This window comes from Hemitrygon akajei, chromosome 1, assembly GCF_048418815.1.
Source record: "Hemitrygon akajei chromosome 1, sHemAka1.3, whole genome shotgun sequence".
Lineage (NCBI taxonomy): Eukaryota > Metazoa > Chordata > Chondrichthyes > Myliobatiformes > Dasyatidae > Hemitrygon > Hemitrygon akajei.
The window spans coordinates 77,581,936-77,603,090 of record NC_133124.1 but is presented as its reverse complement, the minus strand read 5'-3'; the positions used below and the strand labels follow the sequence as shown (position 1 = coordinate 77,603,090).

The 21,155-nt window shown below is 42.7% G+C and overlaps 2 protein-coding genes across 5 annotated transcripts in view; one reads left to right on the top strand and one right to left on the bottom strand.

The window, feature by feature from the left end:
* Positions 1-1,143, bottom strand: part of LOC140728064 (delayed-rectifier potassium channel regulatory subunit KCNS2-like) — a 92,285-nt gene extending 91,142 nt beyond the window's left edge. For all 3 annotated transcript variants that reach the window (XM_073046211.1, XM_073046241.1, XM_073046231.1), the window contains exon 1: positions 783-1,143. The gene's annotated coding sequence lies outside the window, so the exon portion shown is untranslated. The remainder of the gene's footprint in view (positions 1-782) is intronic.
* Positions 894-21,155, top strand: part of LOC140728079 (NIPA-like protein 2) — a 110,394-nt gene continuing 90,132 nt past the window's right edge. For both annotated transcript variants that reach the window (XM_073046271.1, XM_073046263.1), the window contains exon 1: positions 894-1,144. In XM_073046271.1, the coding sequence (XP_072902372.1) occupies positions 1,034-1,144 (111 nt within the window). In that variant the 5' untranslated portion in view covers positions 894-1,033. The remainder of the gene's footprint in view (positions 1,145-21,155) is intronic.

Sequence of the window (21,155 nt, the reverse complement as noted above, 5' to 3'; positions counted from 1 at the left end):
TCTAGTTCTTGATTTCCCACCCCTGGACAAAAGATTTTGCACATTCTACGCCCCTCGTAATTTTGGGCATGTGTTCGACAGGAATCTGCAAAAAGCATCAAGACTGATGAACATTGGGAATTACCTGCAGTCAGTCACATGGTGGAGTGACCGCTCGGTTCAGGGTCACAAGCAGCAAGATTGTCACCCACTTCTTTCCGGTGTTTTCCTGTGATGTAGGTGTGTTTGATGTATAATAAACCTCCCACTCACCCCCTCCCAAGGGGAACCTCTGAAGCTTATCCACCACTTGTTCTGAAACACCAGGGTCACCAAAATGCATGAAAGTGGGGGAGGGGGGATGATTACAGATGAAGAGCTCACCACTTTAGCGTCAGTGGAAAAATTAGACACTACTGTAGTAAGTAAAAACAGACCACGCCAACACACTGCAGGTCGGGCAGCATCTGTGAAGAGGGAAACAGCTAACATTTAAGGTCGATGACCACCAACCACCCCTTCCCCTCCCCTCATCAGCATCAGGGACTTGAGATGCTATTTCCCTGGGTGTGACACAGCTGGTGTCTGCCTCCGTGTTTTCTCAGTTCACTGTGCTGAGCGATTATTAAAATGAAAAATATCTACACCACACAGTTCCACACGAGACTCCTAAATTTGCTACAAATTAACAAATATTGTTGTTTGCAAGGAAACCATTCGCAACGCCTGTTACCATGTGAGGTGCTGCAAAGCTTTGCAGACAGAGCAGCGCAATATTTAATTGAAAAACACATCCTACTCACCGGCACCGAGCAGAGGTGTTGGGGTTTAGCGGAGGGCAGCGGTCTTTCCCCCGTGGTCAGCGATGATTTGTCTGGAGATGCCCGACAGCCGCACCTCATCCATCCCCCGGCTGAGGCGTGCGGGAAGTATTAGGAAGTTTCAGCGGCAGCGGGGCGGTGCGGCGCGGCGCGTTGCTGCCTCGGTCTGTGCGGGAAGTGGAGGTTGAACGGGTATCAGCCCTGCCCACGTTAAATAGAGAGAGAGAGAGCGGATGGCGAGTGCCAGCTCCGGGATCACGCACCGGCCGTTTAGCAATGCCACCCAGCTACAGCTCGCCAAAAGCACCGTGCCTCCTACCTGGAGTGGCTTACACCTTTACCAGGTGAGAGGGCTCCCTCTTTTGCGCGGGTTTTCAACGGGGGAGGACGGGGACGTGTCCCTCTCAGTAGTGGGGCTGCTACAGTTTGGTTGTGATTCTGAATGGGAAGCGTGGGTGGCAAAGACTTGGATGTCAAGCCCACCACCACCCCCCTCGTTTTCTCTGTTTCATCATTGGGGTGTGTTTTAAAATCAGTCTTTAGTTTGGGAGGAGAGGTGGGGCCTCAGATGTTTCCAGGATAACGAGGTACCCCAACCACCATGGGGTCTGTCCCCGAAGAGGTCACCACCCTGATAGGTAGTGGGGTCTAACGTGTTAAAGTGCCCCCCACCCTTCCACAGAGCGGTAGGGCGTTGCCTCTCTGCTGGTGATGTATCAGCTGGTGCCCGGAGTAAACAAAATGTCTGGCTAGGGCTGATTATGTCCCGCTTTGGGAACCTGGGTTGTTTTCCTCTGTGTCTCAAATCTTTTGTGGGTTGAGACTTACTTTGAAAGTGAATTCCTGCCTGATTTTTTTTTCCAGAGATTTTGCTTCTGGTGGTAAAGGTAAAGGTGGTCGGGGGAAAGAGTGGGCTATTCTGTCAGAATCCGGGACCTGCGTCGTGACAGAAACGTTCTGGGATTCTCAGAAGTTACTTGATGCTGTTGAACTCTTGGAGGAGGGTTGGTGAGGGAGAATATTGGATGAAAATCTTTAACAAGGGTGTCCCATGTGGCAGGTGGATTGAGATAAAGCTCTAGGCATCCAAGGAATTAAAATCTGGCTCAGTGTTAAAAAGCAGTGGTTAATGGGGATGGCTATATTGGTGACAGGAGGGCTGTGTGTGGTGGGGTTTTTGCAGGGTCAGTACTTGGCCACTTGCTTTCCGTGGCTTAACTGAATGATTTGGACTTAAATACAATAGTCAAGGAGTTAAACTGCATAGAACTAGGCCCTTCAGCCCATCTCATCCATGCTGGCCAACTTGGCTACCTGAGCCAATATAATTTGCCTGCTTCGGGTCTATATCACTCTCAACCATTCCAGTCCATGTTCTTGTCAAAACATCTTTTAAGTGTTATAATTGTATCCATCTCTAGCACTTCCTCTATCAGCTCGATCCATATACCAACCACTCTCTTTGTGGAAAATGTTGTCCCATAGGTCCCCTTTTAATCGATTGCTCCTCACCTCAAATAGAACATAGCACAGCAACAGGTCCTTCAGCTGACAATGTCTGTGCTGAATATGACACCAAATTAAAATAGTTCTCTTCTGCCTGTACAGTATCCCTAGCCCTCCATTCCCTCCATATCTGTGTGTCTGCCTAACAGCCTCTTAAACACTGCTATTGTATTTGTTTCCAACACCACTGCTGACAGCGTGCTCTGGGTACCCAGGACTCTGTGTGAATAAACATTTACCCTGTACTTCTCTGAGCTTTCCCTCTTTCAACTTGAATGCAGCTCCTCTCGGCTTTGACTTTTCTACCTTGGGAAAAAGATTCTGTTTACCCTGTTTATGTCTGTCATAATTTTATAAACTTCTCTCAGGTCTCTCATCAGCCGCTGAAGATCTGTGACACAGTCCTGTCTTGCGGTGTTACTTCCTGATCAGTTACTTTGCAGCGGTGCCAGTTTAGAGTTGTCCAGGAGGCTCATTTCTCCTCTGGCTCCCAGTCCACCTCATCAGGAAGATGCTTGTCACTCTGATGGTCTCCCTGCCCCTTGGCCAAGGTCTGTCAGGCGTAGGCTATCAGCTCTTGCAGGACTTGCAAATCTCCAGCTGCTTGTTTTGAAGATGGTCAGAGACAGTCAGGAGACTCACTCCCAGTGGCAGAGACGAAAGTTCAGTCCTGACCTCTGACGGGGTTTGCACACTCCCCCTGTGACTGTGTGGGTTTCCTCCCACGTCCCAAAGTCATGCAGAGCAGGAGGTTAGTTGGCTGCTGTAAATTGTCACTAGTGTGTGGGTGAGTGTTAGGATCCGGGGGCGTTGTTGGGAATATGGGGAAAATCAAAAATGGATTTGGTGTAAATAAGTAGTTGAGCGGGGAGGAGATACAGGAGCCTGAAAATGCGCACTCAGCATTTTAAGAACAGCATTTTCCCCTCTGCCATCAGATTTCTGAATGGTCTATGATACTACCTCATTATTAGTCTTTTGCACTATTTATTTATTTTTGTAATTTAAAAATAAATTTTAATTTTTTTTTGTAGAAAATGTTTATAATACAGAACACCACTCCTGCTGGTTTATTATTATTGTCAGGAGTACTGAGATAAAATGCACCCAGACTGAGCATTCCATACAGACATACACTGAGGTAGTAAAAAGCAAACAGAATGCAGAATAGAGTGTTGCAGCCACAGAGAAAGTGAAATGCAGGTAGACAAGTAAATTGCAAGGGCCACAACAGAGTACATTGAGAGATTGAAGGTGGTCTTTATCGTGTGAGAGGTCCATACAAAAGTCTTTTATCAGCGGGATAAAAGCTATCCTTGAGCCTGGGTGTATGAGTTCTCAAAATTGTGTATCTTCTGTGTATGGGAGTGGGGAGAACTGAGAAAGGCCAGGGTTGGAGGGGTTCATGATTATCTTGGCTGTCTTCCTGAGGCAGTGGGAAGTGTAGATTCAGTGGCGTACAGGCTGATTTCTGTGATGGACTGGAACCCATTTGGCCCATTGTGTCAGTGCTAGTCAAAGTAGAATTAGCCCTCCCATCTTCCACACCCAAGTCTATTCCCTTAAAGGGACTGGTTTCTCAGGCACACATCCAAGCGCTGTTTAAATAAGTTCATTTATTGCCTCTCACACATCTCTCCTATGTTCTTTCACACAAGTCAACATCCTGCCATTTATTATGGAGCTTACTGCCTTGTTAAACCTTTCTGGATGTGTGATCATATGACATTTACCAACTAAAAGTGATTTGAGATGTTTCAGGTGGAAGTACATCTTGTGTTGGCTTTTCTCTATCTGATCTCCTCGCCATTCATTAACTCGGTGATCCTCTCCTTACAGCAGGCTTTCACTCTGTTACTTTGACAGCCATCTTGCTTTAGTGCCTTCACAGTGCAGTAACTCCCTTAGCTTTCCCCGATCTCTCTCCCTCTCAAAAACATAAACTTATCTCACCCTTCTCACACCAGAGCTCATTTTTAAAACCTTACAACCATCGGCCCCACAACCTACCAGTGTAAATTCCCTTCAAAAGCTTTTATATCATGGAAATTATGGAAAAATGAATGACTGCTGTAACAAGTTGCAGTCTATCACTCAGCATGAATTCCAACACCTTGACGTATTACACTTAACATCCTGACCTTATGATTCCTGCACCTTGGAATATGACAGGAGTCGAAATAGAGAGATCTTGGGATGGAGGCCAATAGCTCCCTGAAAGTGGTGCACAAGTCATAGTTTGGTTTTTAAAAAAAGCATATTTACCTTTATTAGTTGAGGCACTGAGTTCAAGAGTCAATAAGTTATGTTGTAGCTGTATACAACTCTAGTTAGGCCACATCTGGCCTGGAAGGATGTGAAGGCTTTGAAGAGTGTGTGTAGCAGGTTCACCAGGATTAGAGGGCATTTGCTGTAAGGTGAAGTTAGACAAACCTGGCTATTGTTTGCTCTAGAGAAGCAGAGGCTGAGGGGAGACCTGTCAGAGGTTTATAAAACTATGAGAAGCATTGACAGAACAGGCAGCCTGTATCTTTTTCCCAGTGTTGAAATGTCTGATACGAGAGGACATCAGTTTAAGATGAGGGGGAATACGTTCAAGGGAAATGTGTGTGGCAAGTTTTTGACACAGGGTGGTGGGTACCTGGGACGTGTTGCTGGGAATGCTTGGTGGAGGCAGATACAATCAACTCGCTTAAGAAGCTCTTTAATAAACAAATGAATATGCAGGGATAAGAGGTGTAATACTGTTTCCATCGGCTTAGCAAATCTAGGCAAGACACCCTGCAGCCCTGCCAAATGTGGGAGATTGTAATGCAAGCCCCCCAAATCTCCCTGTGAATGTGGATGCTGTGTGATTCATTGCCCTGTTACAAATAAGTATCACAAAATAACAGACAGTACATCGCATACAAATAAAAGATTTAGCTTTATAATTCTTAATTTGACTAAAGTGTCAGTAAAGAAAAAGCAAAAAGGAGAAAAGGGCCCATTTTAAATGAAACAGTCTGATATGCACAAGTTGGAGCTCACGGTTTCCCCTTTGCCAATCCTTTGATCTACCCAGACTTCATCGAACCCCAGCCCCACTCCGGGTCGACTCCTCTGACCTCTTCTGTCTGGCGTCTCCTCTCTTTTCCTCTCTCAAATGCCTCAATCCCAACCTTAGTGTCGCTCGCCAGAGAAACCTCCCCTGAATCCGTTTATCTCTATCGGATAGCAGACATTTCTCCTCTCTCTTATCTTCAGCAGAAACCCAAGCAAGCAGCTTACACAGAGAGAACAGAACAGCATAACAGAGGAAGAAGTATGAACCATGTGACCCAGGGCATTACAGAGGCATAAGGATCTGTGCTGGCAGAAGAAATCAGATTTAATTAGGGGAGACACTATAGGCCAAAGGACCTGTTCCTGTGTTCTACTATTCTATATATTCTATTCAACATCCACTCTGTCTCTATACCTGTATCTTGAAATATTCCAGTCAACATCAGGACTAGTGAGTTTCCGACTGGCCAAGTGCATCTTTCACTAAGTTGATAACCTTCCAGCGGTATTTGATATCTGTGTGAGTCCCGGGAACATCCCAAGAACACATAGTCCCGTGTTACACAACTAATCAGAGTGAATCTTAACTAAAGCTACTACCCCTCTTTCAGGATCTCCCTTCTCCAAAGTATATTCATGGACCTTCTTGTTGTTGTGTCCCCAGCAAGACCACCCCGAAGGACATCTGATGAGAGAGCCCCTCCATTATTACCCAAGCAAAGTCTTGGTCCTTGCTTGTAAATTCTAGTAAAGAGGGTTTCTGCCAATTGATTTTGTCTGCCTGACACGGACCACCAACTCCCTCAATCATAGTGTGTGCTTAATATTTCAGTAATATTTGAGTAATGCTGTAAATATATTGTTTGATCTTTGTTCATTTAAATAATTTATTACTGGTTATATGTAAAAGTATGTGAGTGGCATGCATCATCATGCTACCATGTCATATGTGCACACCTTGCTTAAAGTAAAAAAACAAAACTAAGACGTGCATTCCTGACATTGTGTTTCCTATCAATTAGTTTTATATTTTGGTGTTACAAAACATAATAGTGCTGATAAGGAAGTTTTAAATTAACCTGAGATGACTATTTACCTGTTGAAGCACAGTGAGATGTTTTGAGTTGTTTTTAAAAAAAGCACAGTGAGAAACAGTCGAGTAAAAAAAAACAGTGCAGCACATGATTTATTTGGAAAAGGAGACGGTGAAGTGAGAAGGGCAGAAAATGGACTAAATTCAGGGATTCATAAACAGTAAGTATCAGGTGATAAGCATAAATAAAAAGATAAAGCTGAAAAGGCTGGCTTCATCGTAAAGATGGGCATGATGGATTGCACAAGAGATAACAGGAAAATCGATACTGAATGAATTGAACAATATTTTGAAGCAAATGAAATAGTCAATGAGAAGCGAGTGCTAGCTTTGTTGAAAGTATTGCATGGAAGAGCATACAGTTTACTTAAGTTTAACTGCTCTAACCAAACCAGCCAAAATGAGCTTTGCTGATGTCACAAAAGTAATACAGGAATATTTTGAACCAAAACCATTGTTGACTGCAGAATGCTTTAGGTTTTATAAGCAGAATCAAAAGGAAGGGGAGTCCATTTCAGCATACGTGGCTGAACTGAAGAAATTGTCTGAGTGTTGTCAGTTCTTTGATGAGCTTAGTGATCTTTTACTTTGTGGAATCTTACATGAAAGTATTCAAAAACGGCTCCTAACTGAAGCACAGTTTACATTAAAAGAGCAGTTGAAATTGCTGTAGCAATGGAAATAGCAGACAAAGATGCAATTGAGTTGCAGTTAGGAATGAAAGTGAGCACAAACAAAATTGTAACATCTAAGCAGGAACTGGAAGGGCAGAGCAAATTGTGTTACCGTTGTGGCAGCGGCTCACGTACAGCAGGCCAATGCAGGTTTAAAGGTGAAATTTGCAGAAAATGCAACAAAATAGTATACATAAGTAAATGGATTGCACAGGGAAGAAAAAAAGATAAAAAATCAAGTTCCAGTTTTAGAAAGAACTCTAATCTGTATGCTGTTGATTAAAAACTTTGATAGTGATGAGAGTGACACAAGACTTGGTACTCTTGAGCTTTATAATGTGAAAACTAACATTAGATAAGCAATATAGCTTACAGCAAAAATAAGTGGCATACTAATTTAACTGGAATTGGACACTGGCTCGGCTCTCTCAGTCATTCCACAAAGAGAGTTCGAACGGCATCTCAAAGATACTGAAGCATGTAGATATCCAACTAAGAACTTATACTGGCAAAAAAGATAACTCCTGTGGAAATGACATTCGTAATAGTGAAATACGACAACCAACAAGTCACAACAGGAGTGCCAGCTTTGTGGGGGCGCAATTGGTTGAGAAATCTACAACTTGAGTGGTGATCCATCCACCATTTTCATGATACATCCTCTGCAATAGAGTCAACAAAACGAATCAAGAAACGTTCTGGATAATGCCACAGCACTGGAAAACTCAAAACATATCAAGGGTAAAATAGTGTAAAATGAAACTGCCACACCCAAATTTTATAAAGCCTGTCGGTCCCTTATACCATCGATGATAAAGTAGCTAATGAGCCAGATAGCATGGAGGCTGAAGGAATTCTTTCCAAGGTTGAGTGGAGCACAAGGGCAATGTCTGTGGTCCCAGTACCAAAGAAGAATGAGTCTGTCAGGATCTGTGGTGATTTTAAAGTCACCATCAACCCAATACTGAAAGTAGATCAATACTCTCTGCCCAGGACAGAGGACATCTTTGCAAACTGTTCTGTATGGAAACACTTCAGCAAAGTGGACATTGCAGAGGCTTACCTACAGATGGAGATGGACGAAGAATCCAAAGTGGTTCTCACCATAAACACCCACAAATAGCTTTATGACCATCTTGGACTTATTTTTTGTATAGCATCTGCACCTGTACTCTGGCAGAAAGTGACAGATCAGGTGTTGCAAGGTACTCACTGTTACCTGGATGACATCATTATTACTAGTAAGAATGACAAGGAACATCTCCAAAATCTCGAGAGTATTAAAAGGATTAGAAGATTATGGGTTCAGAGTATGATGCAACAAGTGCAAATTCTTTACTGTGAATTCTTCACTGACTGTGATCGCACCATCAACGCACAAGGGTTACGCCACTGCTGAGAAGATTCAAGTAGTGGTCGATTCCCCAAGGGCAAAGGACATTTCACAATTGTTGTTCTTTTTAGCATTTGTCAATTACTGTAATAAATTCCTGCCAAACCTGGCTACTGTGCTCCACCCCTTGAACTCATTACTACAGACCAGGGAGAAATGGCACTGCACAAAGCAGTGTGAGGTTGCCTTCCAAAAGACAAAGGGAATGCTGACATCAGACACTGTATTCACACATTATGATCCACTGGTAAAACTAGTGAACCTTGCTTGTAAAATCCTGCCTTATGGTTTAGGTGCAGTCATGTCACAGGTTATGAGTGATGGAAGTATTCGTGTTCCCTTGCCTCAGAGTAAAGTTATGCACAGATTGAAAGGGAGGTCTTGAGTCTGGTTTGGCGTGTAAAACATTTCAACCAGTACTTGTGTGGGAGAGAAATTACCCTCATTACTGATCATCAACCACTAGTGTCCATTTTCAATCCACAGAAGTGTGTTCCACTAACAGCAGCAGCACGAGTACAGAGATGGGCTCTGTTTCTTGGAGGATACAATTACTAGATCAAAGTCAAGAGGATAACTGATTGTGGAAATGTTGATGGATTGTCCCATTTACCTTTGGAAAAGGAAATAACTGAAAATTTACAAAAGAGGACATTCCTCTTGGCATATCCTCTCTAATGCAAATCAAAGATCTTTCTTTTATGGCAGAGATGATCTAAAGGGAAACCAGAAAAGAATCTCACTATCTCAGCTCTTCATGCCATCTCAAAATGGCTGGAATGTGCAGCAGGAACTCTCGCTCCACCCTCCCCATTTTTTTAACCAATGCAGGGATGAACTTGCCTTTGAAAGAAGTTACCTTATGTGGGGATTGAGAGTTGTTGTACCATCGGAACTGAGAGCTATCGTGTTGGAGGAGCTAGATGCTGGTCATTTAGGCATGGTCCAAGTGAAAGTGTTGGCTCAAAGCTTTGTCTGGAGGCCTGGAATAGATCAGCAGATCGAGCAGCTTGTCATGTATTGTTCGAGATGCTAAGACATCTAGAAGAAAGGTGCCCAGAGCTCTCAGAACCACTTCCTGCAGTTGCAGAGTCAACTCCGACAACCACCACAGAGGAGGCCCTAGAACCTGAGATTGTTTCACAGCCACAAGTCTCTCCTGCCAAAAAGAGTAACCCTCCTTGTCAGAAAAGATATTATCCCACAAAAGTAAGACATCCTCTACAGTGATTAAATCTATAGGTCTGAATGGAACAATCTAAAATTTACTCTGTTATGGATGTCTATATACGTAGTAGTTGTATTATATAGTATACTGTGTGTTGTGTTGGCATGTGGCCAAGTGGTTAAGGCATTCATCTAATGATCTGAAGGTCGCTAGTTTGAGCCTTGGCTGAGGCTGCGTGTTGTGTCCTTGAGCAAGGCACTTAACCGCACATTGCTCTGCGACGACAATGGTGCCAAGCTGTATGGATCCTAGTGCCCTTCCCTTGGACAACATCGGGCAACTGCTGGTATTCCATTTCCATTGGAAACTTTCCAAGGCACAAATCCATGCTCTATCGAGACTAACATAGACCTGGGTGTGCGTATAAAATAGTTAAGATGCATTCTATATTGAGGGAGTTCATAGCTAAGCAGGGAAGAGTGTTGTGTATTTAATAATTCAGTAATATTTGAGTAATATTGTAAATGTATTGTTTGGCTATGCATTCTTTAAGGGTTATATGTAAATATACGTGAATGACATACATCATCATGCCACCATGTAATCTGTGCATGTCTCGATTAAAGTAAAAACAAAACTAAGATGAGCATTCCTGGCTCTGTGTTTCCTTTCAGATACTTTTATCTTTCAGAGTTACAAATCATAACACATAGGGTCTCACTGAGCACTCACGTAGGCAACCCTCACCTTTTGATTTCTGGTTGCCCCATTACGGAAGGACATGGACGCTTTGGAGAGTGTGCAGATTCAGGCTATCTGGATTGCACTGTATTATCTATAAAAAGTATGGTATCTGGCCTTTATAAATCAGAGAATTGAGTATAGGAGTTGGGATGGAATGTTAAAATTGTACAAGGCATTGGTAAGGCCAAATCTGAAGTATTGTGTACCGTTCTGGTCACCGAATTATAGGAAAGATGTCAACAAAATAGAGAGATTACAGAGGAGATTTACTAGAATATTTCCTGGGTTTCAGCACCTAAGTTACAGAGAAAGATTGAACAAGTTAGGTCTTTATTCTTTGGAGCCTAGAAGGTTGAGGGTGGACTTGATAGAGGTATTTAAAATTATGAGGGGGATAGATAGAGTTGGCATGGATAGGCTTTTTCTATTGAGAGTAGGGGAGATTCAAACAAGAGAACATGAGTTGAGAGGGGGCAAAAGTTTAGGGGTAACACGAGGGGGAACTTCTTTACTCAGAGAGTGGTAGCTGTGTGGAACGAGCTTCCAGTAGAAGTGGTAGAGGCAGGTTCGATATTGTCATTTAAAAAAAAAATTGGATAGGTATATGGACAGGAAAGGAATGGAGGGTTTTGGGCTGAGTGCAGGTCGGTGGGACTAGGTGAGAGTAAGCGTTTGGCACGGACTAGAAGGGTTGCGATGGCCTGTTTCCATGCTGTAATTGTTATACGGGTAAAAGAGAATGGGCAAACCCTCTGGAGCATCAGAGGCTGAAAGGTGACCTGATAGAATGATATAAAATTGTGAGAATCTTTTTAATTCCCGGGATATAAATGTCAAGCACTAATGATGTGCAGTTAAGGTGAAGGAGGGCAAGTTTTTTTTATTCCTCAGAGAGTGGAGGGTGCCTACAATAGGCTACCAGGAGTAGTAATGAAAGCAAATGACAGTGGCACTTAAGAATCTGGCAGACACATGAATGTGCAGGGAATGGAGGGATATGGATCATGTATCAGCAGAAGTGCTTTAGTTTAATTCAGCATTGTGGCTGCACAACATCAAGGGCTGAATGGCCTGATCTTGTGCTGTACTGTTCTGTATACTATGTATTATGAGACTGATCCTGAAAATGCAAAGGTTGACATATCAGGAGCATTTGGTGGCTTTTGGCCTTTACTTGCTGGAGTTTAGAAGAATGAGGGAAATCCCATTGAAACCTACCGAATGTTGAAAGGCCTAGATAGACTAGACGTGGAGAGAATGTTTCCAATAGTGGGGGAGGTTAGGACCAGAGGGCTCAGCCTCAGAATAGAAGGATAACTCTTTAGGAGAGAGATGAGAAGGAATTTCTTTAGCCAGAGGGTGATGGATCTGTAAAATTTATTGATACAGATAGCTGTGGAGGCCAAGTCATTTGGTATATTTGCAGTGGAAGTTGATGGGTACTTAATTAGTATGGTTGTGAAAGATTATAAATAGAAGGCAAGAGGATGGGGTTGAAGGGGATAATAAATCAGCCATGATTGAATGGTGGATTAGACTTGATGAGCGAACAGCCAAATTCTGCTCCTATGTTTGTCCTATGGTCTTTAACAACTGTTAATATTTCCACCTCACACCAATCAAATCCTGTCATTATGGAGTTCTGTGCTTTGTTGAACCTCCTTAGATGTGTGATCATGTGACATTTGCTAAGTAAACCTGGTTCAGATGTTTGTGGTTGAAGCACAGCTTGCGCAAGTTTTCATGTTGCTGTTTCTGGAAGTGTGTCTCAGTTGCTGTTGTTCCTCAGATATTTCAAAATAGCTCACTGAGAGCAAAGAATCAGCAAGCTGGAGGAACTCAGCTGGCCAGGCACCATCTATGGAGAGAAGTGGACAATGGATTGACCCCCTTACCTACATTGAAAGGTAAAGGGGAGGTAGCCAGCATAAAGAGTTGAGGGAGGAGTTATGGAACAAGAGATGACAGCTGATGGGTGGATCCAGGTAGGAAGGGGTGATAGGCAGATGGAGAAAAGGAGAAGAAGAATAGTGACGGAGGCTGGGAGGTGACAATGCTGCAGATGGTGGAATCTGATAGGAGAGATGGGAAGGGCAGATGGGAATGGTGGGGGAGGGGACACTGCATGATGGGCAGATGGAGTGGAGAAAGAAGGGCAAAAAGTCAGTGATAAGAGGCTGGGGATGGGTTGGTGCAAAAGAGAAAGAGAAAAGAGTCGGGGGAAAAGGTCACCTCAATTTGAGAAATTGAATGTTTATGCAGTTGGGTTATAGCCTGTCCAGGTGGAATACAAAGTGCTGCTCCTCAAGTTTGTGTCTGACTTCACCCTGGCAGTGGAGGAGGCCAAAAACAGATAGGTTGGTGTGGGAACAGAGAGGGAAATTACAATGGCTGGCAACAGGAGTTTTATTCAGCTGCAGTGGATGGAACAGAGGTAGTCAACAACTCACTGAGCAGCAGGTGAAAATGTTCCTCACAGGTGCCGTGGGTGTTGCATGGGTCACATACACTCAGTGGCCACTTTATTAAGTTCAGGAATGGAACCCAGTGTGATTTTGTAACACGTGATTATTTGAGTTACTGTCACCATCTTGTCAGCTTGCACCAGTCTGGTTATTATCCTCTGACTTACTCATTAAAAAGACCTTTTCACCCACAGAACTGGATGTATTTTTTTTTACACTATTCCCTTAAACCCTAGAGACTGTTATGCATGCAAATCCCAGGAGATCAGCAGTTTCTGAGATATTGAAATCACCCAATTAGGCACCAGTAATCATTCCATGGTCAAAGTCAATTAGATCACATTTCTTCCCCATTCTGATGTTTGGTCTGAACACAAAACAGCAGTTGTTGCTACATGATTGGCTGATTAGATACTTGCATCAACAAGCAGGTGTACCTAATAAAGTGGGTACTGAGTGTATAGGTCTTTCAATGTGTAAAGTTTGAATCAGATTCCAGATCATTTCTGGAGTATACATTCTCCATGTGCTTTGTGTAAATCATTATAACATTGGCAATTACTGGGAAGAGAATAGAAATTGAAAATGCCCTTTTCCATATCATTGGTGGGACACCCGTATCCCTGACACGACCAGACAATTAATACCTGTCTTCAGTTTCCCTTGAACTGAACAGCTCATTAGAAGTCAGTTTGGTGTCAGTCACACTTTTTTAGGTCTGAGTTGTGGGTGTAGAGTCACATATAGTCCAAACTGGGTAATGGTGGCAGATTCTTGTGACAAAATGTGTTTGTTAAACAGGTTTTATCTTTGAGGTAACCCCTCATCGTTTACTGGTCCACCATTAATGACACTGCTGTTCCTCATGTGTTTTAATTAATCAAATTTAAATTCCTTAGCTACCTTGTTGGCAGCTTGTCGAACTTGTAACTCTGTGTCTTTAGTCCAGTGTTTTGGATTGGTGGTCTACTGATTTAATATTGGTTAATTTAATCTGAATTAAAAGATCTGCCTCCCTTCAAACCATTCCAGGTCAGGTAATTGGTAACTGGGTTATTGTTGTATGTATTAAGGTACTGTGGAAGACTTTATTTTTCATGCTATCCATATAGATCAGATAGAAGCTCTTTTCCCATTACTATTGTTAAAGAATGGGTACAGGAGCCTGAAGAGAGACACTCAATGTTTTAGGAACAGTTTCCTCCACTCTGCTATCAGATTTCTGAACTTGTCTAGTTTGCTGTTCCTCTGTAACTATTAGCAATTTTTATGTCTTGTGCTGTATTGCTGCCACAAAACAAATTTCAGAACATATGTCAGGGATAATAAACTTAATTCTGATTCATTTCATGGTGTAGTCTACAAATTAAAAATAATAAAAGAATGCAAATGAAGTTTTACAGTTATATAGGAATTGCAGTGCAACCAGACAATAAGGATGAGGTAGATGGTGAAGGCAGAAGTTTAACTTTATTGTACAAGAGGACTATTTAATAAAACAGTGAGTAGAATGTGTCGTTGAGCTAGTCAGTGCATGATTTCAAGCTTTTAACTTTTTCCCCCATCAGTCAGATAGTACAAAAGTAAATTTATTATCAAAGTACATAATGTCACCATGTACAACCCTGATGGTATGCTCAATGAATTTATAGAATAGTAACTATAACAGGATCAGTGAAAGACTTCCCAACTAGGGCACTCAACCAGAGTACAGAGGACAACAAGCTGTGCAAATGGAAATATAAATAAAAAGCAATAAATTACTCAAACATGAGGTGAAGAGTCCATGACTGTGAGCCCTTTGGTTGTGGGAACATTTCAATGATAGAGAAGTGAAGTTAGCCCCTTTTGTTCAAGAGCCTGATGGTTGAGGGGTATAAATGTTTTTAGTAGTGCAAGCCCTGAGGCTCTTGTACCTTCTACCTGAAGGAAGCAGCGAGAAGAGAGCATGACCTGGGTGGTGAGGATCTTTGATGATGGATGCTGCTTTCCTACAATATCATTTCATGTAGATGTGCTTAGTAATTGGGAGGGCTTTACCCATGACGTACTGGGCCAGATCCAATACTTTTGGTAGAATTTTCCATTCGGGGCATTGGTATTTCCATACCCGGCTGTAATGCAGCCAGTCAGTATACACTCCACCACACATCTACAAAAGATTGTCAAAGTTTCAAATGTCATACCAAATCACCACAAACACCTAAGGAAGTAGGTCAAATATAATGGCAGAATATAGTATTAATGGTAAGACTCTTGGCAGTGTGGAGGATCAGAGGGATCTTGGGGTCCGAGTCCATAGGACACTCAAAGCAGCTGCGCAGGTTGACTCTGTGGTTAAGAAGGCCTTCATCAATCATGGGATTCAATTTAGGAGCTGAGAGATAATGTTGCAGCTATATAGGACCCTGGTCAGACCCCATTTGGAGTACTGTACTCAGTTCTGGTTGCCTCACTACAGGAAGGATGTGGAAGCCATAGAGAGGATGCAGAGGAGATTTACAAGGATGTTGCCTGGATTGGGGAGCATGTCTTATGAGAATAGGTTGAGTGAACTAGGCCTTTTCTCCTTGGAGCGAAGGAGGATGAGAGGTGACCTGATAAGAGGTGTATATGATGAGAGGCATTGATTGTGTGGATAGTCAGAGGCTTTTTCCCAGGGCTGAAATGGTTGCCACAAGAGGACACAGGTTTAACGTGCTGGGGAATAGGTACAGAGGAGATGTCAGGGGTAAGTTTTTTACTCAGAGAACGGTGAGTGCGTGGAATGGGCTGCCGGCAACAGTGGTGGAGGCGGATACAATAGGGTCTTTTAAGAGGGTTTTAGGTAGGTACATGGAGCTTAGTAAAATAGAGGGCTATAGGTAAGCCTAGTAATTTCTGAGGTAGGGACATGTTCAGCACAACTTTGTGGGCCGAAGGGCCTGTATTGTGCTGTAGGTTTTCAATGTTTCTATGAAGTTGAGGCATTGCCATGCTTCCTTTCCAGTTGCACTTACAGGTCCTCTCAAATAGTAACACCGTGGAATGTAAAGTCACTGACCCTCTCCACCTAATCCTCTAATGAGGACTGGCTCATGGACCTCCAGTTTCTCTCTCTTGGTCTATAATCAGCTCCTTGGTCTTGCTGACATTGAGCAAGAGGTTGTTGTGACACCACTCAGTCAGATTTTCAATTTTCCTCCTACATGCTGATTCATCATCATCCTTGACTTGGCCAACGACAGTGGTGTCATCAGCAAACTTGAATATGGCATTGGAGCTGTGCTTAGCCATACAGTCATCAGTGTAAGGCAGAAATGGGAAGGGGAGAAGTGAGAATGACTGGGGTGCACGGATCCTTGATTATCTTGGATGGTTTCCTGACGCAGCAGGATGTACAGACAGAGTAAAAGGGAGGGGAGGCTGGTTTCGCTAATGGATTGAGCTGTGTCCACAATTTATAATTTCTTGTGGACAGAGTAGTTCCTGTAGCAAGCTGAAATGCATCTGGATAGATGCTTTCTATGGTGCACTTGTAAAACTTGGTGAGGGTTAATGGTGACATAGTGAATTTCCTGGTGTACGGCTCTGCCTTCAATCAGGAGAAAATGTTGCCCCTCTGTTCCCTTGGCATCTGTGGAGAGATAAATGAACTTAGAGCATGTAAGCTACAAGGATGATATGTGGTTTGAGAAGAAAATGAGGAACTGATATTGAGGACAACATTGGATAATCCATAATCCAGTTGAATGGTGGAGGAGGTTGGAGCAATCCGCTATTGTTCATTTATCTTGTATAACTTGGGAAAATGAGTATGCTTTAAACTGCAGAGAATGGGGAGTGGTGTAGGGCTTGTGATGAGGTGGCAACCACGAGAGACTGAATGATATGATTAATGGTGATGCTGGCTGAGTGAGTGGAGAGTCTTGTTCATTTCAGATGAGTTACAATTGTAATATAATTTAAAAGCTATTTGAAGGGGTACATGGTTAGCAATGGTTTGGAGAGAGATGGGCAAAATGCAGGCAAATGGGACTAGCTTGGATTAACATCTTGGTCACAGGGAGAAGTTGGGCTGAAGGTTCTGTTTTTGTGCTGTTATCCTCTGTGACTTGATGATCTGACAGGAGGAGATGTAAATAGAAGAGATAATTGAGGATAGGAGAGAGATTTGAACACAAAACATGCTGGAACTGACATACGAAATGGAGTAGTTGTTGGGGATAAAAGCCTGCTGGAAAAGTAAGAGTTAAAGGACCAGGTGATGCATCTCCTGTTGTTGAACTTAAGGCTTTGTGCTGAGGACTGTGGTTTGCACAGATGGAAGTTTCAATGCTGTTCCTCAAGCTTACATTGGACCAATGTATGGTAGGTGGGCAAAGACAGAGTGAAGTGGAGAATTAAAGTAGCAGGCAACTGGAAGTGCAGGGTCTGTCTTATAAACTGAGCTGGTAATTGGTCCTGGTTTATTATGAATGCCATTCGGAGACATCACAGCTGCACCAAGGCAGTACAAAAGGAGAACAAAAGTCAATGCAGAATATAGAGTTAGAGTGACAGACAAAGTGCAGTGCAGATGGACAATAAGGAGCAAGGGCCTCAATGAGGTGGACTGAGAGATCAAGAGATAATTTTAAGAGATACATTCAAGTGTCTTATAACAGTGAGATAGAAGCCACCCTTAAGCTGATTGGTGTGTGTTTTCAAGGTTTTGTATCATCTGTCCAGTAGAAGGTGGAAGGAAAGAGAATGACCTGGGTGGGAGAGGTCTATGATTATGTTGACTAATGTCCTGAGGCAGCAGGAAGTGTACAGAGTCCATGGAGGGAAGGCAGGTTTCCGTAATGTACTGAGCTGTGTCCACAACTCTCTGCAATTTCTTGCCATCTTTGGCAGAGAAATTGTCATATCAAACTGTAATGCATCTAGGTAGGTTGCTTTCTATGGTACATCTAGATATTCGGAGAGGCCAGCAGGGGCATACTAGCTTTCATTGGCTTTCTGAGGAAGTAGAGGTTAGTGTCTGTACTGGCACACTGACCATGGGAGCAGTCCCCGCAATGCCTTCTACTTTATTGTTTACCTGCACCACATTTTCAATGTAAATGTAACACTATATTCTGCAACACACACAAAATGCTGGTGGAACACAGCAGGCCAGGTGGCATCTAACACTTATTCATGCAAGTCCACCAATTACCTACTGATTCCATCTCACCTCTCCCCTTCTTCCCTTTATACCACCATCTCCCCTCTCCACCCTCGAGCCCGATGCAGGGTTTTGACCTGAAACATTGAAAGTTCCTTTCCTCCATTACAGGTGTTGCCTAACAGACGAAGATCCCCCAGCAGATTCTTTGTTGCTTAGCTAGTCACACTGTTTCGATTTAATCTTCCCCACATTTCCATCAACTCCCCCAGATTCCACCACTCACCCACACAATTTATTGTGGCTGATTAACGCTTCTGTGTGACATGGAAGGAAACTGGAGCATCTGGGGAGAAAGCCACACAGTCACAGAAAGGACATGCAGCTTGCACACAGGCAATAAAGAGGTCAGGATAGAACTTGGGTCCGCAGAACTGTGGGCGTCTCCGCCTTGGGGTTCCCACTGAGCCTCTTCACCTGAGACCTCTTCCTCCCAACTCATGCAGTGGTCTTGTTTACCATTTATCCCTGGCATATGTTGCATAAAATGATTGTCAGCAATTTAAGCAGTGACTTCCTCGCATACTGAGTAAAGCAATCTGCAATTTCTAAGCTGCAGTCTCTTAAAGCACAGAGAAAATATAACAAATACAGATAAGATCCTTTTTAAACAGTCTTCTGCATGACTCACAATGCACACCTTCTTCACATTGACAAGTGCAAACACTTCCATTGCCAAAACTTAACACTATCAATGATTTAATTAAACTAGAACAGCTGGAACTCAGACTTTCATTCACTGTTTTAAACCAGAGGAATTTTCAACAGCCCCAAAGCACCCACTTAAAAGAGAATTAATCAAGTATTTAAGCACAAATAATATTTTATTAAAAATTAGTAAGAACCAGAGGAAAGATGAGATTCTATGTTGTTCATCGTAATCATTGCTGTGATTTGGGATCTGCTGCCAGGAAGGATAAAGGATGTAAATTCAACAGGAACTTTCAAAGACATGATTGGGAAAGTGTTTTAAAAAAAATGAGATGCTACATTGCCATGGAGACACAACAGACTGCAGATGCTGGAATCTGGAGCAACAAACAAAATGTTAGAGGAACTCGGCAGGTCAGGTATCACCTGTGGGGGGAATATGGAAAGTTAACATTTCTGGTCAAGACCTTCCTTGAGAGTCTGCTCTGAAGAGGTTTCCCTCCACTGCAAACTCAGTGAGATTCATGAGACCCTCTCTCACTGCAGTCCCTCTCCAATTCCCTCTCACCTTCGAACACTTTGGTTTACATGGAAAAATAGGCCACAGGGCATATTTTGCAATCTGTATGACTGTTTTTTAAAAAAAAAACAAGGAGTGATCAGAAACTAGTGAAACAGAGGTTTAAAGTGATTGGAGGATAGATTAGAGAGGGGAAATAAGTAAATTATTTTCACCACAGGGTAGTGGGGATCTGGAAACCTCTGCTTGCAGGAATGGAAGGTGCAGAAGCCCTCACCACAATTGCCAAGTGTCTGGAGGACTGTGGTGAAAGTAGCTGACATTAAGCAGGGTAGGCACAAAGAACTGAATAGTCTCTAACATCTCAGTTTCTATGATCTTATAAGAGGGCGTAGATAATGATCTTTTGTGCCCTGTCATCTTAAAACCACAGAGGTGGTGTAATGGCATCAGCACTAGACTTTGAAGTGAGTGGTCATGGGTTTGAATCCTGTTCCTTTCACTTTTACAGCATTATGTGTGTGTTGAGATGATGGAAGATGGTGATTGCGAGTCGGATATACAGTGAGTCAGACAGCATATTAACAAGCCCTTCGGCCCAACTGTTCCATGCCCACCAATATGCCCCATCCAAACCATTTGCCTGCATTTGGCCCATATCCTTCTGAACCATTCCTAACCATGTATATGACAAGTGCCTTTTAAATGCTTTTTAATGTATCTCCTTCAGATACTTCCTCTGGCAGCTCATTCCATATACAGACTGCACTCTGGGTGAAAAAGTTGTCCCTCAATTCTATTCCTATTCAATTTCTCCCCTAACCTCAAACCTAAGCCCCCAAGTTCTTCATTCCCCAATCCTGGAAACAAGGCTGAGTGTATTCACCTCATTGACACCCCTCATGATTCTACTGTCAGCAGTAATTATTTTTCACAGAAGGGCTTTGAATATTAATAACCAACATTATACTTTGTAAAGCTGTCAAGGTGTTAAAGTAGATTGCTCCAACGTGTAAAGGTGTGGAATTTCATTAATTGCAGATTCTGACAAGCATTTTATATTAAACACTGAAATAAAATCCTTCTGAAAATGTTACATTACAATTCAGAATAAAATATTGCAGGGCATTACTGACCTCCTGGAATTGTTGATAAAAGTGCTGACAGGTTTGGGAACTTCTGGGAGATATGATTCCCCCATCTCTCACCACTCTGACCAATTACACAGCCTCTTATTCTTCAATATTTTAAACTGAGAAATGTAAGCGTTCAAGGAACAATTTCATTTTAATTATTCTTTTTCTCCCAGGAATTCAATGAGGTTAATCTTGCCTCCAAGCCTGTTCAGGGGGAGTCAGTATCCCCACTCCCTCGCTGGTCTCTAATGCTCCAAGAAATGTAGAATCCAGTGAGGTTGTTTGGCGTATTACATCATTTTTAATGATATTGAAAGGAAAAGAAGTTCAAAGTAAATTTATTATCAATATACATATATGGTATATCCCCATATACAACCCTGAGATTTATTTTCTTGTGGGCATTCAGAGTAAATACAAAGAAACACAATAGAATTAAGGAAAAACCACACATAAAAAGACGGACATCAGTGACCACTCCAGCCTGTTGATCAGCACAGGTCTTCTGCACTTGACCAGGTACCCCATCTGGGCCAGATGCTTTCCGTGGCTTCATCCTCCTGAAGGATGCTCTCACGTCAGCCTCAGAGAGTTAAATCACAAGGTCGCTGGGGGAGTTCACGAATGTTCTTCCATGTTTTGCTCCATCACTGAAATTTAAACCAAAACTGGGTTTTATTTTAATTCATCAACAAAGGCAGACAGGTAACATTTCAGGTTCTAAAAAGTTAATCCATTTTTGAATAGCAAAGTGAAATTGAGGACTGTG